The sequence below is a fragment of the Lissotriton vulgaris genome, chromosome 4_1, assembly GCF_964263255.1.
Source record: "Lissotriton vulgaris chromosome 4_1, aLisVul1.2, whole genome shotgun sequence".
NCBI lineage: Eukaryota > Metazoa > Chordata > Amphibia > Caudata > Salamandridae > Lissotriton > Lissotriton vulgaris.
The window spans coordinates 1,117,440,882-1,117,467,366 of record NC_141691.1 but is presented as its reverse complement, the minus strand read 5'-3'; the positions used below and the strand labels follow the sequence as shown (position 1 = coordinate 1,117,467,366).

The window sequence follows — 26,485 nt, the reverse complement described above, 5'->3', positions numbered from 1 at the left end:
TGTGGAGTCAAGGTTTGTAAGAGACTGCACTCCTACACAGTCGGACCCAGGAAACCTACTATTGCCAGGACGCCAAACTGTTTATTTGAACAGGGGGCAATGGAAAGAGTAGTGCGCACAAGGTGAATTTAAAGCTAAAATCAAGAAAACCAAAGTAAGAACTGGAAAAAAGGGACTTGCCGGGGCACTGATGAACGTTTGCAATGTATGACGGACCTTGCAGTCTGGAAATTTTATCAACTAAACCGAAGGATGACATTCGAACACTGATTAAATAATTTGCATTGTTGCCATAAAAAAGGTTAAGAAAGGTTGCCAAATATCCAGAGGTTTATGACATGTGTAATGTGAAAAGTGAACTTTGCCAAACAATTTACTTTGAACTCGAACTGCAAGTCCCTCTTTGCTCTTTGACAAATGAAATGCACTTAAGCCTTGCTCACCTGCTCTCCCAGGATGCATATGATTAAGACCTGTTGAGGTCAAAACCGGTAATGCTGTTTCCTGCTAAATAAAAGCGGTTCCTGCGATATCCGTCTGGTGGGCTTGATGTCTGCGCTGTAAATGCCGTGAAATAATTTATATATATATATATTCACTGAAAAAAACATAGGTTTCAGGCCTTATATAGTTAGGAATTAACATATAAAAAAAAACATTGAAATTAATCCTATATAGTTAGTTGAACTAACTATATATGGCGCACCCGCAATCCACTGCTGATGATGTCACATATTACATCATTCATGACATGGTCAGTGACATCACTGATGACATCACTGATGACATCATGCAGTGACTGTGTTTTTCTGTAAAGTTTAAATATGTTTTACATATTGAAGAATGAGTGGATGTATAAGTGTCTGGATGAAGGATTTAGTAGGTGCGTGACTGACTGTATGAGTGAGTGATTAAATGTGTCTTACTGAATGCATAGGTTAGTGACTAAACTGTGTGAATGTGTGCATCAGTATGTCTGTTGTTGTGTAAGCTGCTGCATGTGTTGATCAGTAGCTATATGAGTGCCTCCATGGGTTATTGATTGGTTGCCCAAGTATTTGTATGGGAGACTGAGTGTGTGTGTGGCTGGCTGGGAGGTGTGTGACTCTGTGCAGATCAATGTGTACTTGTATCAGTGATTGTATAAGAGAGTAAGTATGTGTTAATATATGTTTGAATAAGTAAGGTGTTGTGTGTATAACTATATAGATGAGGAAATGGAAGTGTGATTGATTCTTTACATGACTGACTAGGTGTGTGAGTAACTCCATGGATGAGTGGCAGTGTGTGAGTGTCTGCATAGGTGTATGAGTGCATATGATAGTGTTGCATTGATGAGTGACTGTATGTATGAGTGATTGTATGGGTGAATGAGTGGATGTGTGTGTAGACCTAGGAATCAGTGAGTTCCTATGTAGTAACTGGTTTTGGTGTGTCAATGGTTTCAAGAATGGTAGTCTGTATTTAACACTGGGTGTATCAAAGGTAATATTAGAGTGTGAGGAGGTGCATCGTATTATCACATGAATGATGTCATCAGTGATGTGATCAGTGATGTCAAATGAGATGTCATCAGTGATTTCATCAGTGATGTCATTTGAGATGTCATCAGTTATGTCATCAGTGATGTCACTGACCATGTCATGAATGATGTAATATGTGACATCATCAGCAGTGGATTGCGGGTGCGCCATATATAGTTAGTTCAACTAACTATATAGGATTAATTTCAATGGTTTTTTATATGTTAATTCCTAACTATATAAGGCCTGAAAACTATGTTTTTTTCAGTGAATTTCAATGGTTTTTTATATGTTAATTCCTAACTATATAAGGCCTAAAACCTATGGTTTTTTCAGTGAATTTCAAAGGTTTTTTAAATGCTAATTCCTACCTGAATAAGGTCAGAAACTTATGTTTTTTTCAGTGAAATTGCAAGGTTTTGAAAATGCTAATTCTATTAGCGGATAACGTTTAAATATGTTAATATCCTTGTGGGACCACCTAAGCAGCCCTAGGGATCCGATTTTTGGACCGGAGCAAGATGCTCTCTGATTGTGCCATATTTCTTGCCTTCTGCCTCCCTGATTGTGCCGTATTTTTTGCTTCTGCCCCCCTAATTGTTGCATATTTCTTCGCTTCTGCCCCCCTGATTGTGCCGTATTTCTTGCCTTCTGCTCCCTGATTGTGCCGTATTTGTTGCACATTCAGAGGTGTAAGGAAAGAAAACACATGATGCCTAAAAACATTCAGACTCAACCATTTTGACAAGTTTGGCGTAATTCAGTTCAGCGGTTCAAGCTGTAGCCGTTTCTAAAGGTCCTATGCAAATTAACATGGGGAAAACACGTTTTGGGACCCCCCCTTTTTTCTCAGCCCCCACTTGACTAATCCCCCCAAAACTTTCAGGGAAGGAGAGTAGCGGAGCGGGCCATCTTCTTTGAGAAATTTGCAAAGATTCGTCAACCAGCGCCAAAGTTATTCCCAATAGAATGTTGGGGATTTCCTATGGAAACTAGGTCCTAACTATATATACCTACTGGCTACCGCCAGTAAGTAATATATTTATATGTATATATATGCATTACACTTTTAAAGTCCGCAGTGCAGAAAGTAAAACGCCAGTCTTCCAAGATGAAGTGCATGGTCTTGGCCATGGTATCTCAACGGAGCCTAGCCCGATTACCTGCAGTACCAGAATTCATACATACGATAGGAGGGGAAACACCAGTTACAACGAATGGATCTCATCGCGATGACATCGCAACGCAACTATTAGATCGCGCCGGGATCCACAACGCATGCTATCTGTACGCATGCTACTACATCGCATGCACAGATACATCGCTAGCGATTACATCGCTAGCAATGCCAATGTGTGACCGACTTTACTTTGATGTGAAATAAACAAGCAAATACGACTTAATTTGGTGCTGGGAAACAAGGAAAGAAAAGGTGTGTGAAAGTTTTATGGCCATAAAAGCGACTTAATTTGGTGCTGGGAAACAAGGTTCGAGGCACTGTTCGAGCCTATTATACGTATCATCAAAACTGCAGGGCCACACCACAGGGGAGAGGATGTGGTCTGACGGCTAGCTCAGCAGTGCAGAAAGTAAAACGCCAGTCTTCCAAGATGAAGTGCATGGTCTTGACCATGGTATCTCAACGGAGCCTAGCCCGATTACCTGCAGTACCAGAATTCATACATACGATAGGAAGGGAAACACCCGTTACAACGAATGGATCTCATCGCGATGACATCGCAACGCAACTATTAGATCACGCCGGGATCCACATCGCATGCTATCTGTACGCATGCTAGTACATCGCATGCACAGATACATCGCTAGCGATTACATCGCTAGCAATGCCAATGTGTGACCGACTTTACTTTGATGTGAAATAAACAAGCAAATACGACTTAATTTGGTGCTGGGAAACAAGGAAAGAAAAGGTGTGTGAACGTTTTAAGGCCATAAAAGCGACTTAATTTGGTGCTGGGAAACAAGGTTCGAGGCACTGTTCGACCCTATTATACGTATCATCAAAACTGCAGGGCCACACCACAGGGGAGAGGATGTGGTCTGACGGCTAGCGCGGCCGACTTTGGTGCTGGGAAACCAGGTTCGAGCCTGTTATCCAGCACTGATAAGCTGCGTGAAAGTTTCATGCCCGTAAAAATTACAAACAATTAATGTGAATCATGTATCTTTTATGACCAAAAACATTTATACATGACTTTGGTGTAAAATAAATAGATGGTTTAAAAACAAACAATGATGTTCCGACTAAGGTGTGGAATTGTTGTGAAATAAATAGATGTTTTACAAACAATTAATATGAATCATGTATCTTTGGTGCTGGGAAACAATGTTCGAGCCTTGTATTGAACACTGACAAGCTGTGTGCAAGTTATATGGTCATAAAAATACATGAATGATGGATGGATGCATGGATGCATGCATGATGGGTGGATGCATGATGGATGGGTGGATGGATGCTTGAATGATGGTTGGATGCATGATGGATGAATGATTGTTGGGTGGATGCATGGATGGATGCATGCATGATAGATGGGTGGATGGATTCATGAATGATGGATGGATGCAGGATGGATGGATGGGTGGGTGGATGGATGGGGTGCATGAATGGTGGGTGGGAGGGTGGCTGGGATTTGGATGGATGCATGATTTTTGGGTGGAAGATGGATGGATGGCTGGTGGATGCATGATGGATGAATGATTGTTGGGTGGATGCATGGATGGGTGCATGCATGATGGGTGGATGCATGATGGGTGGGTGGGTGGATGAATGAATGCTGGGTGGATGCATGATGGTTGGATGCAGGGTGGATGGATGGATGCATGGGTGGATGCATGTTGGGTGGATGGCTGGATGGATGGGTGGATGCATGCATGCATGAATGAATGAATAATGGATGGATGTATGATGGCTGGATGGGTGGCTGGATGGATGGCTGGATGGATGGTGGATGGATGGGTGGCTGGATGGTGGACTGTGTGAGTGGTGGGTGAGCAGTATCAGACTGCCTGCACAATGTCAGGGTGACTGTGCGTAGTAAATGGTGGGTGAGTGTGCAGGGTGAGCAGTGTTTGAGGATAGGTGAAAGGTTTGCAAGTGATATGTAGCAGAATACATTGAATGAAAAATAGATGGATCGATGGGTGAACGGTTGTGTGGATGGATGGTAAGGTGCGGATGGATGAAGGATGGGTCAATGGATGGATGGATGGATGGATGGGTTGACGGGTGGATGGCCCAGTGGGGTGTCGCAGGTAATTAGTATTGTGCCGATGTTCCCAAAATTACAATTATTATTTGAACTCTAGTGGGCCTCTGAATGTCAATGCCAGTTTTTACAATTATCTGCTGCCATCTACTGCACCAAAGAGAGTCTCGGAAAGTTCCATCCCCCTACAGCTCCTCACAAAGTAATTGGATGGTGCTGTCTTCACATCAGGACGGCCGCATTAATATATATTAATATATTCAAAACACAATGCCCAAAGCATTTAAGATGCACTCCACAGCAGATTATGTTGAAACCTTGCTTCATTCTCCGCCGATGTTCCCCAAATTACAATTATTATTATTTGCACTCAGCGAGTCTCTGATTCTCAACGCCAGTGTTTACAAATATTTACTGGCCATCCGCTCGGAAAGTTCCATGCCCCTGCCACTCCTCATGCAGTAATGGGATGGTGCTATCTTCACGGCAGGACGGTATCGTTAATATAATCAAATCCAAAACTTCCAAAAGGATTAAAGATGCATTCCGCAGCAGAAAATTTTTATTGGCACCCCTGCATAGTCAAACAGTTTAATTCGTCGTGCCTTACGCGTGTCAGACTTCCTGTTCCTTGGTCACAGGCTGAGAACCACCTACGCAGAGCATTACCCTCTCACGGGGCCTCACAGGTGAGTGCAATAAGTATTGTATTTTGGGACATATAGTGTTCCCATTTATGTTGAAACCTTGTTTTCTTCTGCACCGATGTTCCCAAATATACAAATGTTGTTATTTTGCACTCCGGTGAGCATCTGAATCAGAAAGCCAGTTTTTACAATTATTTATTGCCCATCCGATGCCCTGAAGAGAGGCTCGTATCAGAAAGCCAGTTTTTACAATTATTTATTGCCCATCCGATGCCCTGAAGAGAGGCTCGTAAAGCTCCATGCCCCTGCTGCTCCTCACATGGGTAAAATACGGTTCATGTGGCCACCCTTGTTCCAGCTGTGACCACTGACCACCCTGGGGCTTCAAGTACTCGATAATGTATTCAGATTAGTTGAGGGAAGTGTCAGGGCAAAGAACTGTGTTTAGCGGGGCCGTTAGGGAGAATTTTGCGGTGTGATAGAATGCGTGGTCGTAGTGTGCGATGAAAGCGTCTTTTGCATGCGTGTGAATGCGGAGTCCGATGTAATGGTTTGCGTGGTGAATGCGTGCGATGTGATGGTGTGTGCGATGTGAGGAATGCGATGTAATGGTGTACGTTGTGTTTGTTTGCGTTCAATCGTCATACAACCGTTGTGAGCGACTGGCAACGTGAGAAGTAGTCCGAAATGCGTATCGTGTGCAGGGATTTGTTTGAAAGTCCGTACAGATGGAAACAAACTTGTCTGCTTGTGTATCAGCCTGATTACTGATCGTTCACGTTCCCTTGTTACTGTTATGGTGGTTTAAGGTGAGCCATCTCGCCTTGGTGGCAACTGTAATTGGCTGGACAGCCATGGACACCGCAGTGATGGTTTGGTTTAGTGACGTGCACTACAGGAGATTACGGAGTAGTAACTGAGGCATTACCTCCATCTTCCTCATTCAGAAACTTACTGGCCGGCAACATCACCCGGTCTCCCCCTCGGCACGGGAGACCGGACGGGCACAGCAAAGGCTTCCCCCAGGCAGGGGGAAGCGGAAACCACGTCCTCCCGGCCCCACCCACAACCAAGCGGCGGCCATCTAGAGGCGGCTCGGGCCGCGGCGGTGATCTCGGGGGCAAAACGAGGGGTGGGCACCCTCGAAATTAAAATAAAAACATTAATATAAAAGACAGAAGCCCCCAAGCTCCCCCCCCCACATTTTTTTTCTCCCGAAACATCGCGAGGTGCGCGCACGGTGCGCACTTATAGATATATAATTTGATTCTCTTTTAATTTTCTCAAGAACTACTGGAGGGATTTACACTATTTAACCAAAAGCGTGATCTGCGTACCAGACACTACCATTTTGACAAGTTTGGCGTAATTCCCTTCAGCGGTTCAAGCTGTAGCCGTGTCTAAAGGTCCTATGGAAATTAACATGGGGAAAACACGTTTTGGGACCCCCCTTTTTTCCCAGCCCCCACTTGACTAATCGCCCCCAAACTTTCAGGGAAGGAGAGGAGCGGAGCGAGCCATCTACCATCAACCAGCGCCAAAGTTATTCCCAATAGAATGTTGGGGATTTCCTATGGAAACTAGGTCCTAACTATATATACCTACTGGCTACCGCCAGTAGGTGATATATATATATATATATATATATATATATATATATATATATATATATATATATATATATATATATATATATATATATATATATATATATATATATATATATATATATATATATATATATATATATATATATATATATGAAAAAGGGAAGTTCCTCCTCAGCTTGCTCTGCGCTCGCAGACACCGCCTCCACACCAGCAAAGAATGAGGACCGGACCAGCAGAGTCAGCAAGATGGTATTTTATTCAACAGAACAGAACCAGCGACGCGTTTCGGGCGGAAAGCCCTTGTTCACGCTGCAACATGTTGAAATAATTATGCTTTTTTATATGTGTTTGCAGTGATGTTGACACCGCCCCCTGGTGGCGTCCACCATTATCACATGATATACAGTAAACAGTGAAAAAACACTATCGCTGGTATTCTATTGCATTTGCTGATAACATATGCAGAAAAATTATTACTGGTTAAATCCAGGAATTAATTCAATACAGTACAATGATATTACTGATCTAATGCATTTAGACACATTTCTCCATTGTCAGATTAAAATTCAAATAACATGTATACTTATATTGTGCAAATATGCGAGTATTTATATTTTAGCAGCGAAAGTTTAAAGTGCAATGATATATAAAAGTGCATAAGTGAAAAAGATGTAATAAAGTGCAAATATCGCGGAAACGTACTAGACTACCATTAGAACAGTAATGCACAAACATTCAATATGCATTTATATTGTATGAGTGAATTCATCCAATAATCCTCTTCTATGTAAAGTTCTTTTAAAGAGTTCCAGGTAGAAAGAAAAATTATTTTTCAAGAAGCTAAAAATGACAATATGTATAAATAATACCATATTTCATGTATATACACACACCACACATCTAACCAAATGTAACTATAAATCACCCTAATTTGAAGACAAAACGTACTGCAGTTACAAACAAAATATATATATATATCTCCAGCTCCAACTTCAACAATCCCCGGTAAAAGGAAAAGAACAGGCCGGACTCGCGTGGGTACTTTCCAAAAATGATTTTATTTGTGCATCGATTATCGCGCCTTTTTCTTGCTGTGTACAAAGTGCACATTAAGTTGATCGCCATTTAAACTCTCTCGCCGACAGTGTTTCCATCACACAGTTCATTTGCATAGAAAGTGGACTTCACCGAAATGGTATAGACAAAAGCGAGCGCCATTTTAACACATGTTCATTTTACATTGTTACTAAACTTGTGTTTGGTGCTACAAGTTCATCCATTTTACAAAAAAATTATCATTAAGTCATGTTATATCAGTCAGTGCATAACTTAAAACCGTAACAAAATTCATGTAATTAACTCTAGATGGTTATTTTACTTAAGAACATTTTAAATTTATCTCATGTTTTTTTACAAATTCTTCAAATAATTAGTTCAACTTCATTATTTACTTACAGAATTCCAGCCTTGTTCTTGTTATGGCAAACATAATTGAGCCCTGAATGGGCTTATTGTATTGCACTGCTAATTACAATCGCCAAACTTAAAACTTAATTCATCAAACAATTCTAATCGGCTTCTATCTCAGGCGCTTAATGCTCTAATTTGCAACTCATAGAGAAAAAAATTTCATAAAGCAGCAGACATTATATTATACTTTCATCTGATTAATTTGACCACAACTTAACATATGCAGTATCTCTGAACCTCCAGAATCGCTCTTTAGCCTAAGTGAATTGCCAGCTCCTACTCTGTATTTAGGCCATCAGAGAGCACTGTTTGAATGTCGATAATAAATCTTGATTCAAGCCTTCTAAGTTTTAGCTCCCGGTTACCACCGCGATCACTGGCAGGGCTATGATCTACACAGAAGAATTTTAAAAGATTCCTGTCACTACTGTGATGTTGGGCAAAATGCCTTGCCACGGGATACGAAAAGTCTTTATTTTCGATCGCTCTGGCATGCTCCAGAATTTTAGTTGGGTGTATAGTGCTGCCTATGTACTATTTAGCACATGGACATTGAAGGCAGTATACGCAGAATGGAGTTGTACATGTTAAGAATTTGTTTATCGATTTAACACCCTTCATCCCAGGGATTTTGTACGTGAGAACTCTCGGACTGTTTTTGCAAGCCTTACATTTAGAGCAAGGGAAAAATCCTTTGATTTTACTGATCCTTGGTACAAATGGAATTGGCTTATAGGGACTCTTGACTAATACATCTCTTAAAGACTCACTCCGCCTAAATGTTATCTGTGGGTAGTCAGGTAATGTCCTACCTGTTATCTGGTCAGTTTTCAAAATGTGCCAATTACGGCTCAAGATTCTTCTTAAAGTACCCGCCTCATTAGAAAAGTTGGTAATGAATCGGAATGTGCCATCCACCCTTATTATTGGCTTTTCCTTATCTTTTAGTAGGCAGTGTCTCTGTATTTTTTCAACCCTAGTCAAAGTTTTAAGGAGTAACTCCTGACAGTAGCCATGTACTTTAACTCTATTGCTTCCTGTGCAGCAGCATAAAAGTCATCTATGTTAGTGCAGTTTCTTTTTATACGCAGAAGCTCACCATATGGTATGCTGTCCTTGAGATTTTTCTGATGGTAACTTGAGGCTTCTAAGATGGAGTTACCAGCCGTCTCCTCTCTGAATAAAGATGTACAGATCTTACCCTCTGTAATAAACACTTTAAGATCTAGGAAAAAAACGTCATTTTTACTCAGCTGCCCACTAAAATGTAGATTCAGGGAATTGTTATTCAACTCACTAATGTACTCTTCAGCATCTCTCTGTGGATCCTCCCATAATATAAACATAAAATAAACAGGTCGTCGATATATCTGTGCCAGGCCATGACCCATTTGACCCATTTACTGTACTTGTCCGCCAAGGCCAGCTGCTTCTCCCACCAGCCCATGAATGAATTTGCGTAGCTGGGGGTGAAGCAGGTGCCCATAGCAGTACTTCGTATTTGGCAGTAATGCCGTTTTTCCAAAAGGAAGATATTGTTAGACAGACAAAAACTGGTATATTCAATTAGCATTTCATTATGCTCAGTTAGCTGCAATGACCTTCCTTTCAGGAAATAGCATACAACTTGTACGCCCTTAGTATGTTCAATTGCAGTGTAAAGGCTAGTCATATCCAGAACTATCATTACCATATCCTCCTCCCATGGAATGTCCATAATGGCTTAAATGGCGTCTGTACTGAATTTTGTTCCAATCCGTAGCCCCTAGTTTCTGATATTTTTAATGTTGCATCTTGTGAGCTAGAGGGTTCCTTACTTGCTAGAATTTGTAATGTCCTTAAGTCATCCCCAGTTAGGGAGGTTAATCCCATTGCCTTTTGAGTTTCTAAGGGACATGCAGGCATACTTGTAATACCTTGATGTTGCAGCCCCCTCATTGTAAAGAATTTCTTTAACTTAAGTTTCTGGGTAAAGAGGTAGAGGTCTATCCGAGTTTGGGTGTATTCCAGTCTTTTTGTAGGGCAAAAAGTCAGTCCTTTTTTAAGTACCATTTCCTCATCAGTAGTCAATCTTATTTTGGTCAGATTGACAATGGTCAGGTCTGAAGTCCGCTCTACCTCCTGAATCCTCTCTTTCTGTGTGCCTGGCCTGCTATTCCTTCTGGTTGATTTGTAGCGGCCGCCCTTTCGAGTCTTTCTGTGGTGTCCTGACGCCTTTGTTCCGGTGGTTTCCCTCTTCCTCCTCGCTGCCGTGAATTTCTCATCAGCTGAAACTACTAAAACAAAACGGCATTTCGAGGCCAGGCTATTGGTTATAGCACTTGTCAATTCCTCACCCGATCATTCTGCATCTGTGCTCGCAGCGGACTCTGATGTCTCTCTCACTTCCACATTCTGGGGAGCTGCTCCTCTCAATGCACGTCGAGGGGCATCACATTTCCGGGCAAATATCAGTTTCCTTCCTTGTTTGTAATCTCTAGCATCATGATTGAATTTAGTGTGTTTTCGAAGCTTTATTTTTTCTTGGTAAGCAATGAGTCGTACTTTCATTTTGTCTCGCAAGTCTTCCTTTGTCGCAGTATCCTGGTCAAGTGCAATTAATGCTTCAATTTCCTCGATCTCTTTGAAACATTTTTCACGGTTGCTCCAGGCGAACTTTATTCATATTTTCAACATCCCAGCAGAGGCTTCCGTCGTATACTCCGACCATTCCTCTAACATGGCCGGATCCGGGTTCTCATATGAGGGTATTGTATAGATTCTCAACCCACGGGGGATGCTCTTCACCTCCAAGTAATTTTGTAAAGTGGTGGCTTCCCATCACTTGTGGATTTCATGTTCCATCAAGTGCTCTAGCTTGTTAAATTGGGAACCAGGGAGCTCGGTATATCGTTGCCTTGATTCCGCTCCGCTCTCTGCATCGGTGTACATTTAAAAACATCTGCTGCTTCCTCCTTCCGGGATGCGTCCGAAAACATATCACTAGCTTGTAGGGTGTGCACTTTTTGAAGAGAATAATGGTCCAACCCCTGCCACAATCCAGCTACACTATGTACGTGTCAATATGGTAATTTTTCAAAGCTGTGTCAATTTTCACAGATTACTCGGCAGCCGGCGGGCATGTTCACCAACTCACCCAGGCAGTCGTCCTTTTGTAATCCTTCCAATGAATTGCGTCTTGTAGCGGTGCTCAGCGGCGAAGGTTAAGGCTCCAACTTCCACCAAAATTCCGAGCACTCCAGAGTGGGTGCGGTCCCATACTGCGGCGGTGGCTCTGCGTAAATTATCCAGCTCCAACTTCAATCCCGGGTAAAAGGAAAAGAACGGGCCGCACTCGCAGGGGTACTTTCACAAAATTATTTCATTTGTGCATCGATTATCAGAAAAGCATATATATATTTCTCCAATCCTGGTTTCAGATTCAGGAAACAGGCACCGACTCCATGGGATGTGGACCAAAGAAAGTATTTATTCCATACGATGCAACCCAGATGCGTTTCGACGGATGAGTCCGCCTTGCTCACTATATCTGGATTCACTAGAGTGAGTTACCATTTTATCATGTTACACTCGTAACACACAAGAAAGGTGAGTTGTCATGACAAATGGATGGTGAGTGAAGGACATAGAAAGGTTTGTGACAAATTGCAAGTCATGCATCATAGTATACGAGCAAACTTTTAAACTGTGACTGCTATTTGAAATTAAACGTAATGTTGTCTTTCAATTGCATATGTACATGATGGGAAACTTATTTATTAAAAATTGACAAATAACAGAACAATGCAAGCTGCATTAGTTGACAGAGACAAAACACCCGCTTACAGTAGTGATGGTGATGTGTGCGGCATGCGCATCCAGCTGCGATACTGAATATATATATATTGCCGACCTAAAGATAAGTGTGGACCCTTCTATTTTACGAGACTTCTTTTTGGAGATAAATCCAGTTGCGTCAGTCTGGAGTCTTTGATTCTAATATCTATTTTTTTATTTGAATGAAAATGAATTTTCAATAGAATTGTGCTAGATTCCCATCGGAGGTCATATGCAAGAGAAAGCTTGATATTGTGCTCCACCCATAGCTTTTCAGCATCCTTGAACTTAAGGCACATTTCTTAAAGTTGCAAAGGACAAAATCTAGACCAGTGCTCCTGTGTACCTAGATGGGTCTCTAATTCCTTTAAGCACCATCTTCCTATCTGAGTAGTATCCCCTGCCTAATTCCACTTACTGAGATGTGTTTCATTCTTAATTTTTTTTATTTACCTTATTGGAATATAAGTAAAGTATCTCGCTGCCTGCTCAGGTAAACCGAAAATTGCATGTTAATATCAATACTGTCTACAACTGCGAACAGTGTGGATATACATCATTCTACCTCGCAGTTTAATAAGTGACAAGTTCTATTTTTCAAGTGGTTATGTTTTGCATTTTTTGAAGCTTGCTCTGCCTGCCTACTCTCACATGAATACCTTGGCATTGGTTTTTATTCAGGTAAAGGCACGACTTCAAAAGATGGGCGCATTCCAGCCCATGAATATTTTTCTGCGCCAAGAGATCGACCGCATGCAGCGCGTAATAGTGAGAGTCAGAAGCACCCTTACCGACCTGAAGCTGGCCATTGACGGTAAGAGAGCTGCAGAGGGCCGCAGCGGGAAATATGCATTGAAGTACAGAGACACCATCATTTTAATTACCTGACAGTACAAAATGAAAATATGGCGATTCTTTGGCTTGTCGATATCTGTATATGGATCACAGGTATAGTGCAGAGGTTAAGGCCAGGCATAAGCACATATTTGCCCAATGCAAATCACATGGAGCTTTATTCCATACTGCTAACTTGGTATTCACAGTGTAATATATGAAAAATGAGTGACTATATTCCAGATGTCAAGCTTGTAACTCAGTGGTTTGCAACTGCTGGAGATCTTCCAGGCTGTTCAAAGTGCAGCACCTGCCTAGGGCAGGGCCAAATTGATTGTTATCTGATCACTGTACTGGGAGGACTATCTCTGTATGAGTCTGAGAAGCACCAGAGGTGAAGGCGTGAATTGCATGTATTTATTGTTAGTTAATGAAAGTAATTAACATATATAAATATTAAATAAATAAATATCATCCCAAATACATTAGCATTAAAGAGAATCCCAATCAATTGTTCATATCAACCTTAAAGCTGTCAAAAATCAATATAATATAAAATCAATCGATTCATCCATCTTATCCTAATTGCAATCTCATTAGCAGCCCTAAACAGTGGATCACATCAACCCTAGGTCTGCCAGTGTTATGATAATCATTACAATATTTAATTCTGTCTTGCATGAACTCCAGGTGATTCAGGATGGAGTAGCAAGGGTCATCTTTGGCAGTTCAAGATTCACCAATGCCACACCTTTATGAAAGAAGCTGCACTGACTTCCTGTGAAACAACGGATAGAACTAAAAGCATACTGTTTGGTTTTTAGGGGCTCAAATGAGCTAGCACCCAAATCTGTGACAGATAAGCTACAAAAATATGCCCCTTTACACAATATAAAATCTATTGACTGTTCCTAAACAGCAGAAGAGCAGGCCTGCAGGCAGAAGTTTGTCGGTGATAGCTCCCACCGTCCAGAACTCTCTCCCTATAACAATTTATCAAGCCACAGACATTCTTCCCTTCTGAAAATGTTTGAAGAGATGGCTGTTGAAACAAACATATTAGATATAGCTGAAGAGCCTAGAAGCCCCCAGACAAATTATTACTATAGCACCAAGAGACATATGGTGAGCATGTGCTTTATAGGTCTCCAGTGACATAGCATATAAATAATTGCTTTATCCATCACCTCTTCAATACAGTCATAGTAAAGGCAGTGCTAATCAATTGTGCATACCGTCCGTTTCAACATTGGACCATGATGTATACTAGACCAGGTGCCCTATAACACATAGGACACACTTTACCTGTGTGCGCCACGGCACCTTAAAACAGGTGCGCTGGGTTGAAACAGGGAAAGTGCACCCTATCATACTGAATGCAATGCCCCCAGGGCAGCGTGAACTCGCACTACCCCCCAGCGCAGCGTATTCAAGTGAAATACGGAGCAGCTTTGAAGCAGCCGCTTTGTATTTCACAGTGCAGGAGGCAACCTGCCTGTACTTTTAAGAGGGGAGAGAGACGGAGCGTGGGTTGGCCGCACTCTAAGTGGGCTCTGCCGGCCAAGCACAAGTTCCGCTATCATCCTGCAGACAACGGCTTCCTCAACAATCACAACCGGTGTCCCCCTGCCTTCTCCTCACCTGTGGCACTGCTCGGAGTGGTTTTCGTCCTCCATAGCCGTCTGGGTGCTGTTCATCGCCGGAGCTGGACCTACACCTTGCGGGCCTGCAGGAGCCGGGCCGCCCTGACTCTGCCACTGGCGGGGGCTCCCTGGGACTAAGTGCGGCCGGAGGGACGCTGGAGGGGCCTGCTAATGCCCGGCGAGTGCATCTTGCTGCCTGGGCTCTCCACTGCGGGGTTGGGGGCATTGAACTGCCCAGGCCTAAAAGCGCTTTTCTACCCCTGTTCCTTACTGGTGCGGCCTCGGCCCACTCTTGGCGCCCGAGCCCGGCGGCGTGAGCTGTAAGCCCCAGTGCTTCCTCGGCACGGCTGACTAAGGCTGGTGTGCGCTCCCCGTCACCCGGCAGAGGTGTGACACCCTGATCCCCGGGCCCACCCCAGATAGCTGCAACTTCTCCAGCCAAGTCACAGCGCCGCGGCCCCCGGCGCACAGGACATCTGGGGCTTGGCCTAACTGAGGCCTCCAAATCTTCTCAAAGACCTGCCTGCTGCCTACACTACAAGTCAGCCCGCTCCCCTGCGGGCTCCCTGATTAAAGAAGCTTGATTAAAGAAGCTCCTCGACAACTGTCAGTTGGTCCGCCTCCTCGCCAGTTACCTCAACGCCTCAGTGCAATAGCGGAGCCACCATCAATGTACCTCCTGACTCTGTACCACAACAACCCCAGCTGCAGAACTGCATTTGGACTAGCGGTTTTGCGGTAGTGGCACTCCACCGTGAGACTCTTCATGGGAAGGTTCTCCTATTTGCCATTGAGTGGTGCATGCCTTGCTTTGCGGCCCCCCCTTGGGCTGTTCGTCTGAGCCACCTCTTCAGTATACCGCGGGCCTTCCCATTTTTTAATCCGCTTTCTGTCTACACATTCGCCAACTCATCTGAACATTGCTTGCTCTGGGGTCGCAGGGCCGGTGTCTCTCCCGGAGATCTCTTCCAACTGAGCGTCCTCTGCTCCTGTTGCTGTAAACAATTTCAGGAGTCCCTGTGGCTTTCCCTGGCGCTAAGTCTTCAGGTCCGGGGTGCGCGGTAGCTACCCACCTCTCGGAGGCGCCCGCTGTGAGATTCTTTCTCAATGGGCAGGTCTGACCCAAAACAGCCCAAAATCACATTCGATCCACGCAGGTCGACTAGCCAGGATGGCGCCAGCTCGGACAGTGGTGTCCCCGTAGCCACCATGGAATTGCCTTCAACTCGCGATGACGACCCCAAAGCGATCATGTTAGATGTCAAATCAATGGTAACAGGAATAGCGACCCAACTGGACCAGCTCTCGGCCCGTCTTGACTCTGTGAAGGCAGGCTTTGACTCCCACGATAATTGCCTCCTCCACGTTGAGTCCAGGGTCTCAGACACCGAGGACGGGCCACTCAGGACCACCAGAAACTACTACAGATGGACAAAATCCTTGCTTTGATTCGGGAGAAAAATGAGGACTTGGAGGAGGGCTCCCGTCAGAGCAATCTCCGCATAATTGGTGTCCCAGAATCCACCAATATAGCCCGCATTGAAGACTAAGTGGAGCAACTGGTCAAGGAACTCTTCAGAGATGTACTTTCCACAGTCTTCATTGTCGAATGAGCACACCACTCCCTTGGTCCACGCCCCGGTCCTGGATTACCTCCACCCCCTATCATTGCAAAAATTTTAAACTTCCGAGATCAAGATGCTATTCTTCGTGCGGCGTGGGACATGGGCAAAATAAACCATCAAGGAAACTCACTCTCGTTCTTTCCGGACTATAGTCTAACTGTATAGGCTGCTAGACACAAATTCCTCCCCGCAAAGCAAATTTTGCAAAAACATGAGGTATCCTACTCTTTGGCATACCCAGCAAAACCGAGAGTTCGACATTGCGCTAAAACATTGATATTCCCAGATCCCAGTGAGGCTCGCGCTTTTGCAAAGAAACTCGACAAATCGGCACGCTCCTCACCATCCAGCTCTCAGCCGGTTGACCCTGTCACCAGAGTGACAATGATTGACTGCTTGTAATGCTTGGGGCTACAACTTACTGAAGTTGTCTGAAGTTCCGGATGCTTGGCCACCCGGCTTAATTGCAGGGGTGCCCGCCGAGCCTTGCCATGTCCAACCGGGATAATTCCCAATCTTCAAATGGTTTCCCCTCCTCCAAGTTGTGGGCTCCTGGGGTGGGAAAGGGAGGTCTCTCAGACTGATTGGGGGGTTGGAGTGGGTGTGAGGGTGGAGGGATTCCCGGGGTCTGTTTTGGAGGTGGGGGTGGGTGTCAGGTTTTGTGTCATCTTGTCGCTACTGTTAGTCTTGTCGGGGTGGGATAGCTGGGTTGAGGGCGGGATGCTTCTGGGGTTTGTTTTTAATCTGTGCTCAAAGGGGGGTATGCCGGGTGGGGGGGTTATGGGATGTTAACTTTCGATTGCTCCATATTGGTTCTTTTAGGTCACACTGCATCATCGCACTGTGTTCCTTGTCCTCCTCCGCAGCTATAACATGTACGATATTGTCCCCTTTCCACACTGTACAGCTCCTTCCCCCTCCCTCTAGTATTGTTTGCACACCGGGTCTCTGCGAATGCGGGGCCTCTGCTAAAGCTTTCCTTCCTAGGCGGATACAGCACTGCTGCATGCCATCCGGGGTCTTTCCATGTCGCACTATGCCACATTCCACTTAGGTATAATACAACATGACTGATACCGTATGCTGGACCTGGAATATACGTGGTCTTACCGATCACCGAAAAGCCAGGCTCATTTATTCTCACTTGCAGCGACACAGGGTGGACATTTGTCTCTTACAGGAGACGCACCTATTGCCGGAGTCTACCTCCAGACTCCAGTCGTGCTACTGGGGGGAGGAGCACTCCTCGTTCTTTTCCTCTTACGCAAGGGGGGATCTCAATCCTGATACGTAGGGGTCTCCATTGGCAGACTATTCAGGCACTAACAGATCCCGACGGTAGATATGTAATTTTGCATGGCTCCCTGCTATCTCAGCCTATGACAATCGCTGCGGTATATGGTCCTAATTCAGACGATCCCGGCTTCTTCTACCACGTATGGCATCTTATCTCTTACTTTGGCCCGGCGGCGGTCCTCTGTGGGGAGATTTTAATGTTACACTTTCAGCGGCACTGGACTGCTCTGGTCCTCGCTCTTCACATCCGCGCACCACCGCATCACTTCAGTCCATACTCACTGACAACTCGCTTTCTGACGCCTGGCGTCATTTGTGGCCTGATGCCCATGAGGGCACTTGCATCACCGGGGCTCGGGGTTGCTGGTCATGTATTGATCTATGGCTTGCCTCCCCGAATGTCATCACTTGGCTCACCTCTGCAACACATAAAGCGCGCACCTTTTCGGACCAACCACCAGTCCAAATTAGCCTTCGTCTCCCTGCCTCCCCACAGCGAGCATTCACATGGTGGCTGCCTCCGAACGCGCTCCGTGACACAGTATTCTATGATGAAATTCAAACAACAATCATCAATTATTTTGATCTAAATGTGGGCTCCGTAGAATCTCCTTCCATTCTTTGGGAAGGCTTTAAAACAGTAATAAGAGGCGAATGTATTTCGAAACAGGCATGCGTCCTCTGTTCCATTCGTACCACTCTGGCAAAGTTGGAAACTGAGATTAGGGCTTTGGATACTTCCCAGGCAGCACACCCCAGTCCTGAGACCCTCGTGCTCTTAAGGCAAAAGCACACTGACTTTGCTGAAGAGGCTGAGAGAGAACTTGCCTTTTTGGGCAGAGAGGCCCGAGCTCATTGTTTCGGGGAGGGCGATCGGCCTGGAAAGACCTTGGCCAACCTCTTATGACCTCCACGTGCTGCGTCGTATATTACAACCCTCAGCGATGGGGGCCCCACTAAAACCACCTCTCCAGAAGAAATTAAGAGCCGTTTCATGGATTTCTACTCGCAGCTATATACTGCTGCCCTCCCCCTCTCACGAGGCCTTCGAAAAATACTTCGAGACTATTGCATTGGTATGGTTGGAAGATCACCACCGGAAATTTCTGGATGAGCCCTTCACTAGGGAGGAAATACTTGCCGCCATCAGCAGTTTGCCTGCGGACAAGGCTCCGGGGCTGGATGGCCTGCCTGCCTCTTTTTATAAAACGTATTCATCGTTGTTAGAACTGTATTTGGTGGCTATGTACAATGATTCCTTTGATAATGGCCTCTTTCCTCAGTCCCTCCGGGAGGCGATGATAACGTTGTTACTCAAGCCCGATAAGCCAGCCAACTGTCGTGATTCCTATCACCCCCTTTCTCTTATAAACATTGACAACAAAATCTTCGCTAAATTAATCGCCTCTCGCCTTCTTCTACTCATACCTAGCATTGCCCTCCCCGACCAGTCTGGTTTTATTCCAGGATGGGCCACCTCACATAATCTCTGGACCATATTCTCAGTCCTTCACCAGATCAACCCCAGTCTCCCCGCAGGGGGCACCCTTCTGGAAGCCACTAAGGCGTTCAATACGCTCAAAGGGCCATTTTTATTTTGTATTTTACCTCGCATTGGCTGCAGCACCATGTTTATACGGAAGGTCTCTCTTCTATACACCCGACCTTCGGCTTGTCTCTGGATTAATGCGCAAATAACGGAGCCCATCTGTGTTGAACGTGGCACTTGGCAGGGATGTCCTCTGTCACCTATGCTCTTCGCCTTTGCAATGGAGCCCCTTGCTGCTAGACTCCGGCAACATCACTCCCACAGGGGTATAGGGTTCTCGGCCCGCCCTTTCCTGGTTTCTATGTACGCGGACGATATTACTCTGTACGTTCGCCACCCCCAGGACAATCTTAGCCCTCTTGTACATGAGATAATTCGTTTTGGTGGACTGATGGGCATTCAGGTAAACTGGATTAATCTGTGTTATTCACCCTTACAGATGCAACCAGACCATTTACGCCGGACTTTCCTTTTATATGGGCCACTGGCCCCACCCGGTACCTGAGTATCTGGCTGAATAGGGACCTTGATGATCTCTGGAGATCTAACTTCGGGCTTGCGGTGGATTGGCTAGAATCCAAAATTCCGAATTGGAGTCGGCTTCCATTGTCTCTGGCTGGCCTCATCGACATTGCTAAGATTTTGATAATGCCCAAATTCTTCTACCTTTTCTTGAACATTCTGATCCTCCTTACTGCTCCTTTCTTTCGCAAAATCCGTTCCTTGATCATTTCCGTGGTCTGGGCGGGCAACAACCCAGAGGCGCGTATGACTTTCTCACTCTCCCTATGTTGGCAGGGGGTATGGGAGCTCCTAATTTCAAGCTTTACGCTTTATGTGCTCAGGCCAGCTTTGTGCACTTTTGGATTCACCCCTCCCCTTATCAACCGCATGTGGCTGTGGAGACTGATATTGCATCCCCCTGGCCACTGACCACGGCCTTTTTGCCCCGGCGTGTTGTCCGCAGACGGAGGCGGACACAGTTGAGACACTGCGGTGGGTCTGGTCCAGTCTGCGCCGTATTTCCAATCTTCCGGTGTTGTCGGCAAATGCAATGCCGATCGTGCGTCATCCTGCCTTTCCCCCTCTCTAGCCTTCTGGTATGTTCAGACATGCATCACGTCTGGGCCCGTCGACATTGGCAGATTTATACCCCGGCAAGACATTCTACTCTCTCCCTGCCTCTTCTGGTCCGCTGGACACTCTCTTGTTTTATCAGTTACGTGCTACATGCCGGGAAATTCACCCTACGTTCCCCCAGCCTCCGTCCACGATGCCAGCCCTGGATTTCATATAGACATCCCCGACACCACACAAAATATTAACTAAACTATATGCCCTCATGTTGGCTTCCACCTCCATCTCCACTGATCAGGCGCGCGTTGCGTGGGGCGTGCACCTGGGCATGGACATTGCCCAGGCCGACTGGCTGTACTACTGCAATCAGACGAAGAAATTGTCACCAAACTACCAGCTTCGTCTCATTCATTTCAAGTATCTACATAGGCTATATTTCACTCCTGCCCAGCTTCACAAATTAGGACTCATGCCCAGTGACTTTTGCTTGCACTGCGCTTCCCCTGCTACGGAATTTGCCCATTTAGCATGGCTATGCCCCAAGGTGCTAGACTGCTGGCGGGAAGTATGCACTGCTGTCTCTGAGATTACCTCCGCAACGGTGCAGCCGACTCTCCGCTCTGTCTGTTAGGCTTTGTAAAGTTTTGCCCGGATGCTTTTCGCCGCTTGATCACAATGCTGCTCGTGTTGGCTTGGCGTAGGGAGGCCATGTGTTGGGGTCGTAGGCCATCGCCTAAATTTGCTCATTGGCTTGAGGACGCCTCTAGATGCCAGACCTTGCTTTCAGAATTCTGGGACTTGCTGCCTGCGAGGTCTCGCCCAATAGACATACGGGGTCCCTTGGTGACATGTCTCCATTCCCGAAGTCCCTCGAGCCGTGCTGCCTCTCCTGCGATTCCCTCCGGCACCCCGCCTGCGGCGGCCGCCGGTGCTGGTCAGTAATTGCCTCCTATACTCCTCCTGTTCGCTGCACTTGCCATTCGCATAGCCTTGGTGCCCACACCTCCTCCCGGGTGACGATAACCTTGTTCATTCTGTTGTCATAACAATAGTACTTGGTCTGTGATTACTGTATTTAGGGAATGTCTTTACATGTGCGACAATGGAATTGGAATTTACTGTGTATGCCGATCTTATCTGGTGCAAAATGTGCTCTGACTGTGTTTGAACTTGTCAATAAAGGTTTTGAAAATCAAAAAAAAAAAGACCAGAGAGAGACTCCCTTGCAGGCAGGTGCAGTGAGTGACTGCCGGCACCCGCTTGTCTGGGGGGTTCAAAGGACCCCCTCCTCCTCGAGAAGACTGCCATCAAGGTGCACACTGTCAGTTCTCAACCTTTTTGTGGTGCACTGCCACTACACCTCCTGACAGTTTATTTGCCTTCTCGCCTATATTACGGGGCAGAGGCAAAGAGACAGGTGAGGGAATGCTCTCTTGAGAAAGCACTGTGCAAGCGCTTTCAGTATTTCCAAAGGGGCTGCTCAAGCATCTGCGGTTCCTTCTGTAATACCAAAGTGCCCCAGAGCACGGATGCACATGCCTGTTGCTCCCCCGGGGCACGTTCTATAATATGGGCCCAGGGCTCACCCACACTTCAAGGAAAGTACCATGACGTAAAACATTGCGCCTCCCGTCACTTTAAAGGAGCCGAATTGCAATGCCTGATTGCTCAGCTAATGGTGGTTTCTAAGCCGTGATTTGGGCACTTATATCGGGTGCTGCTCAAAGATTGAATGACTCACAATTCATTCTTCCTCATTCATACTTATCGTCTAAATTTCTTACAAGCACTGATGCCCTTCCTGCGTTCACAAATGATTCTTGGTTGCGTGTACGTATCAGGAGATTCCAACATGTTTACAAAAATCATTTATATAAAAAGTATATATAGTAGTTTTCATCATTGTTCTTAATAATTACAAGCATTTTATATCCAAAATTATCCATCCTTGCCCATCTCCAGTGAGTGCAATTAAATAGGCCAAGTGTTCTGTTCCTTGTTGGTGTACATTACATGACTGTTCACATACATTAGCTAAAAAAAAGTAAATCGAGCCAGTGTGCCTAAAAACAAATGATAAACGGATTAGCTAAAAGGAAATCAAATATTGAGTAGTTGGATGATTACAATTTCATGAGGTTTAAATGATTTGATGCTTTGAAAATCTGTAGTGAAAAGTATCACATTGATTTCTGATCCAAGCTGAACCTAATGATAATAGCAATAAAGTTCAATGGTCTTTTTCAAGCTTTCGTCACAGATTTTACTTCTAAAGTATTTCAAACAAAAAATTGCATAAAGAATTTGGGATTCTTCGAAAGAGACTTGAAAAAAGATTTTTTTATGTTAGTGAAATCACACTTTCAGATAAGTACTTCTCTCAATATTATATATATATATTAGAAACCGTTTTAAGGGGAATTGGAGGTTTATGAAGACAACTGGGTATATTTTAAATGCTGTACTTCACTTCAACATGGTACTTTTAGAAGAACATGTGATTAGGACTGTCTGCTGAGGTATTGCATACTTGCTAGTTAGTTTTCTAGGACGAAAAGAGGCAAGGATTTTCAGGCTTCAAAAAGCACTGGAAATGGCTGCTTAGCATTCTACTCTAGAGTTCATGACCAGAGTGATATGTTTTCTAGATTATTCACTAGCCCACTGCCCAGAATGTGGCGTTTTAGATCCCCTGGCTCCAAAGACTTTGTCAATGTGCCATCTGGAGACAAAGTCAGCTGGATTGCAACCACCCCACAACCCACAAGTGTTGAGTGAGATGTGTTTCATGTAACAATCAATCCTGTGAAAATCACAAGGATAGTTAGTGGAACCCCAAGCCCTCTTTTCTTAAGGAAGATCACACTCAAGGACACTAGCAAACAATGGATATATTTTGAGAGTTTATTTTTAAATTAAAAATCTTACCCTCCTCTACAATGAAGACACCATTTGGTCCTGGAAGTGGTGACGCCCGGCCCCCCCTGGTTGGGACACTCGAGCTGCTGCCGATTCCTCCACCACGCCGACGCATGGAGTGCCGCTGCAATGGGATTTTCATAGCTTGATTAAAGATGCTGATTCAAGCTATATCTCCGCCGCACTCCCGCCGGCCAAAGATATGCGAAACTTCAAAATGGCGGTTAAAACAAGACCTCAATCAAAATTGCTCTGAAGGTACTGAATAATTAACAGGATTGCCCTCCTTGTTTTATAAGGTCTTTTAAAAGCCTCGTCTTTTGACAATGCTAGATAATCTTTTTTGTTGCCATTATCAGTGTTCTTAACCTTGGGACGAATGCTTACTATTAGTCGCCTGACCCTAAGATGGAGGCCAAAGTGAGTGTCAGGCACTCTTACACCAATTCAGCCTTCTGTGATGACCCACTAGGATCTGCCAGAAGGTATGGTCCCCCGCTCTACGGCCCGACTCTAAGATGGCGTCTCTTCATCTAGTTTGTGTTGCCATTGTTTGTTCCCCCACTCACGCTGACCTAACATCTCCTTGGTCAATCAGCTCTCACTACTGCTCTATTGCTTCCAAGAGAAGCCTACACAATTCCACCATCCCGGAGTGGATCAAGCTCTCGACACACTCTCGGTTCGGAACAGGGTCCAAGGATGCCTGACCCCAACATGGCCGACAATGGTGACTTTTTTCCCCCCTTGCTGAACTTTGACTTACTCTACCCATCCAGGACTGTGCCTGACCTCAAGAGGACGTCAGGAATCCTTTCGGACCATGGCTCACCCGCACTTTTTTGACAATCCCTGAGTACACATGACCTCTATCCTGACAGCGGAGTCCGAGCATTATGTCCGACGCCCGGTGGAGCTGCTCTGTTCAGCTAATGAGGAGATCGGCCTTGGTTCACCCCCTGACCGTCACCTGCCCAGCCAGACCTTGGGCACCGTTTCTCCCCTTCTCCCTGTCTCGCCCACCCCACCCCCCCCTTCGTATTTCTGACGCTCTGCCTTTGCCTTTTCTCTTTTCTGTCCACCCTTCTGATTGATGCCCATTGGAGCTTCCTTTGAGAGTTATAGGGGAAACTGGCTTTGGACTACCTCCCTGGCCGTCACCTACACATTCGGTCTTTAGGCTGACTTTCGCTTGTCTCTTATTCTGTCTTCCCCGTCCTCTCCCTTCTCACCCCCCTCTCGCACTCCCCTCTCTACGTGTCTCTCCTTCTGCCCTGTTATTGTGTCTCATTTATTTGATGTAACGTGAAATTGTTATTATTGTTCTAACTTTACTGACCTTATGTAAAGCGCTCTGATACCTACGGATCTAGCCAGCGCTATATACAACTGTTTAAATAAATAAATAAATAAATAAATAAATAAATAAATAAATAAAATACTTCTACATCAGATTATCTGCACTGACAGAGTGAATTCAGGAGTGTTCTTCTGTAGAAGTACAAATGTTCCTAGAGGAGAATCACAGCCAGTCGAGAGCACTGATGTGACATCTACTGTGAATCACAGATACAATTTTTAAAGAATGACTCTTTGGAAGATTTATGGAAACAGGTATTTACATTACCTTTGTCAGGATCAAGAGAAGTTAAGGGAACTATATTGCATGGCACTTCTAATAAGGCGAATGGGATATCTGTCACATTGTGACAGAATAACCCATCATCAAACTCCAAATCAGGGTCCAAATTCATTATCATTGACATATGTTCTGGCTTAGCAAGCGTTGAATCTGGGTCATTTGTAACTTAATTTTACTAATTAATGTATACTTATACAAAAACGTCTGTGAAGAGTCTCATTTATTAAAGTTGCCAACAGTTTTTTGTCCAGAACATTGCCCTTTGATGTGTATGTAATCCACATCCAAAATCGTTGCTTTCTTACACATAGTAGGGATTGGTCTATGACAGTAAAAAAAATATAGATCATTACAGATTGTAACTGGATCTACGGCTCAACGAGTTGCAACTTTAGAGTCTAATTTGCATGAGTAACACTGACTATGGAATGCACCTTTGTTCACTGGAGCCTAAGGACCTCTGTGGGTCAGTAATCCATTGCTCAAGGCTCGTTTGACTACTAGCTAGTTGACACCTTACTTTAAGTTTTTCTGGGGTCATTGAGGGCCTCAATTTTCAGGCTCTAGATTTAGAACCTAAGTCTGCTTGAAAGCTTGAGATACAACAGCGTTAGAACATTCAGTGCATAAAAATTCCCCTTTGCTTCTCTCTCCTGGTGGCATGTTTGCTTTAGTGCTGGTCCATTAGTCCTGTTCAAGCATTAGCCATATTGTCAGAGCTTTGGCACCCTTCTATACACTTGTACTGATTCATCCTCCTGTGTAGAATCATCTTATTCTTAAATTCTGATGAGCCTCTGCTGGGTACTATCTCCAAGACTTTGTTTCATGTTTCATGTCACTCTTAACTGTTCCTCTTCTAGTAAGCATGTGGAGAACAGTAGTCTCCTACCTTTTCTGTAGTAAGAGCTACTTAAGTTCAACAAAAATCATCCTGAGTTACTAAAATTATTAGTGTTGTAGTGACCACATCAAACAAGATCAGATTAGTGACCATCATTTGCAAGATTACTAGCAGTGCTCACCTCGGTGCATCAGGCAGGGTGGCCAGAAGTAATGTCAAAAACTTCTATGACAGTTTTGAATGCCTCTACATGGGTAATACATGGCAGTCAAGCTACAATATCGCTAGTAACAACATTATTATGTAAGAAATATGTCTCCGCTACACCACATGATTTTTCTCACTCAAATATGAGCTTTAAATATATTTTGGGGATTCATACATTTTTCTGTAAACATCAAGTTATAAGTTTTGAAAACACACTCAATGTTGTTTGCCACAATGTGATCCTGCAGTCCACGAGTGCGCTCAACAGTATGTGCTCAGCCCAGGGGTCGGATCCTGACCCAAAACTTAATTTTGTATCACAAAAGAGGCGGCCCAACCGGATACTTTACTGAAGCCTTTTAATCAGCGCTTCACCCCACCGACGCGTTTCAGCCACACAAGGCTTTGGTCACGGACAGTAAGTCCTTCTACCATTTCCATTTAAATACTAGCCCATGTTAGCCCTAGGTGGCATTATGGGATACGTAGTTTGGAACAAAAATTAGTTTAAAATTACAAGAAAAGAAAGACTGGTGTGATTTATACATTTACACTG

At 44.7% G+C, this 26,485-nt stretch overlaps 1 protein-coding gene across 1 annotated transcript in view; it reads left to right on the top strand.

Annotated features, from left to right (window-relative positions):
• The window catches only part of LOC147722959 (dynein axonemal heavy chain 5-like), a 1,378,573-nt gene that overhangs the window by 1,186,029 nt on the left and 166,059 nt on the right, over positions 1-26,485 (top strand). The window contains exon 74 of the mRNA XM_086965349.1: positions 12,975-13,107. Within this exon, the coding sequence (XP_086821475.1) occupies positions 12,975-13,107 (133 nt within the window). The remainder of the gene's footprint in view (positions 1-12,974; positions 13,108-26,485) is intronic.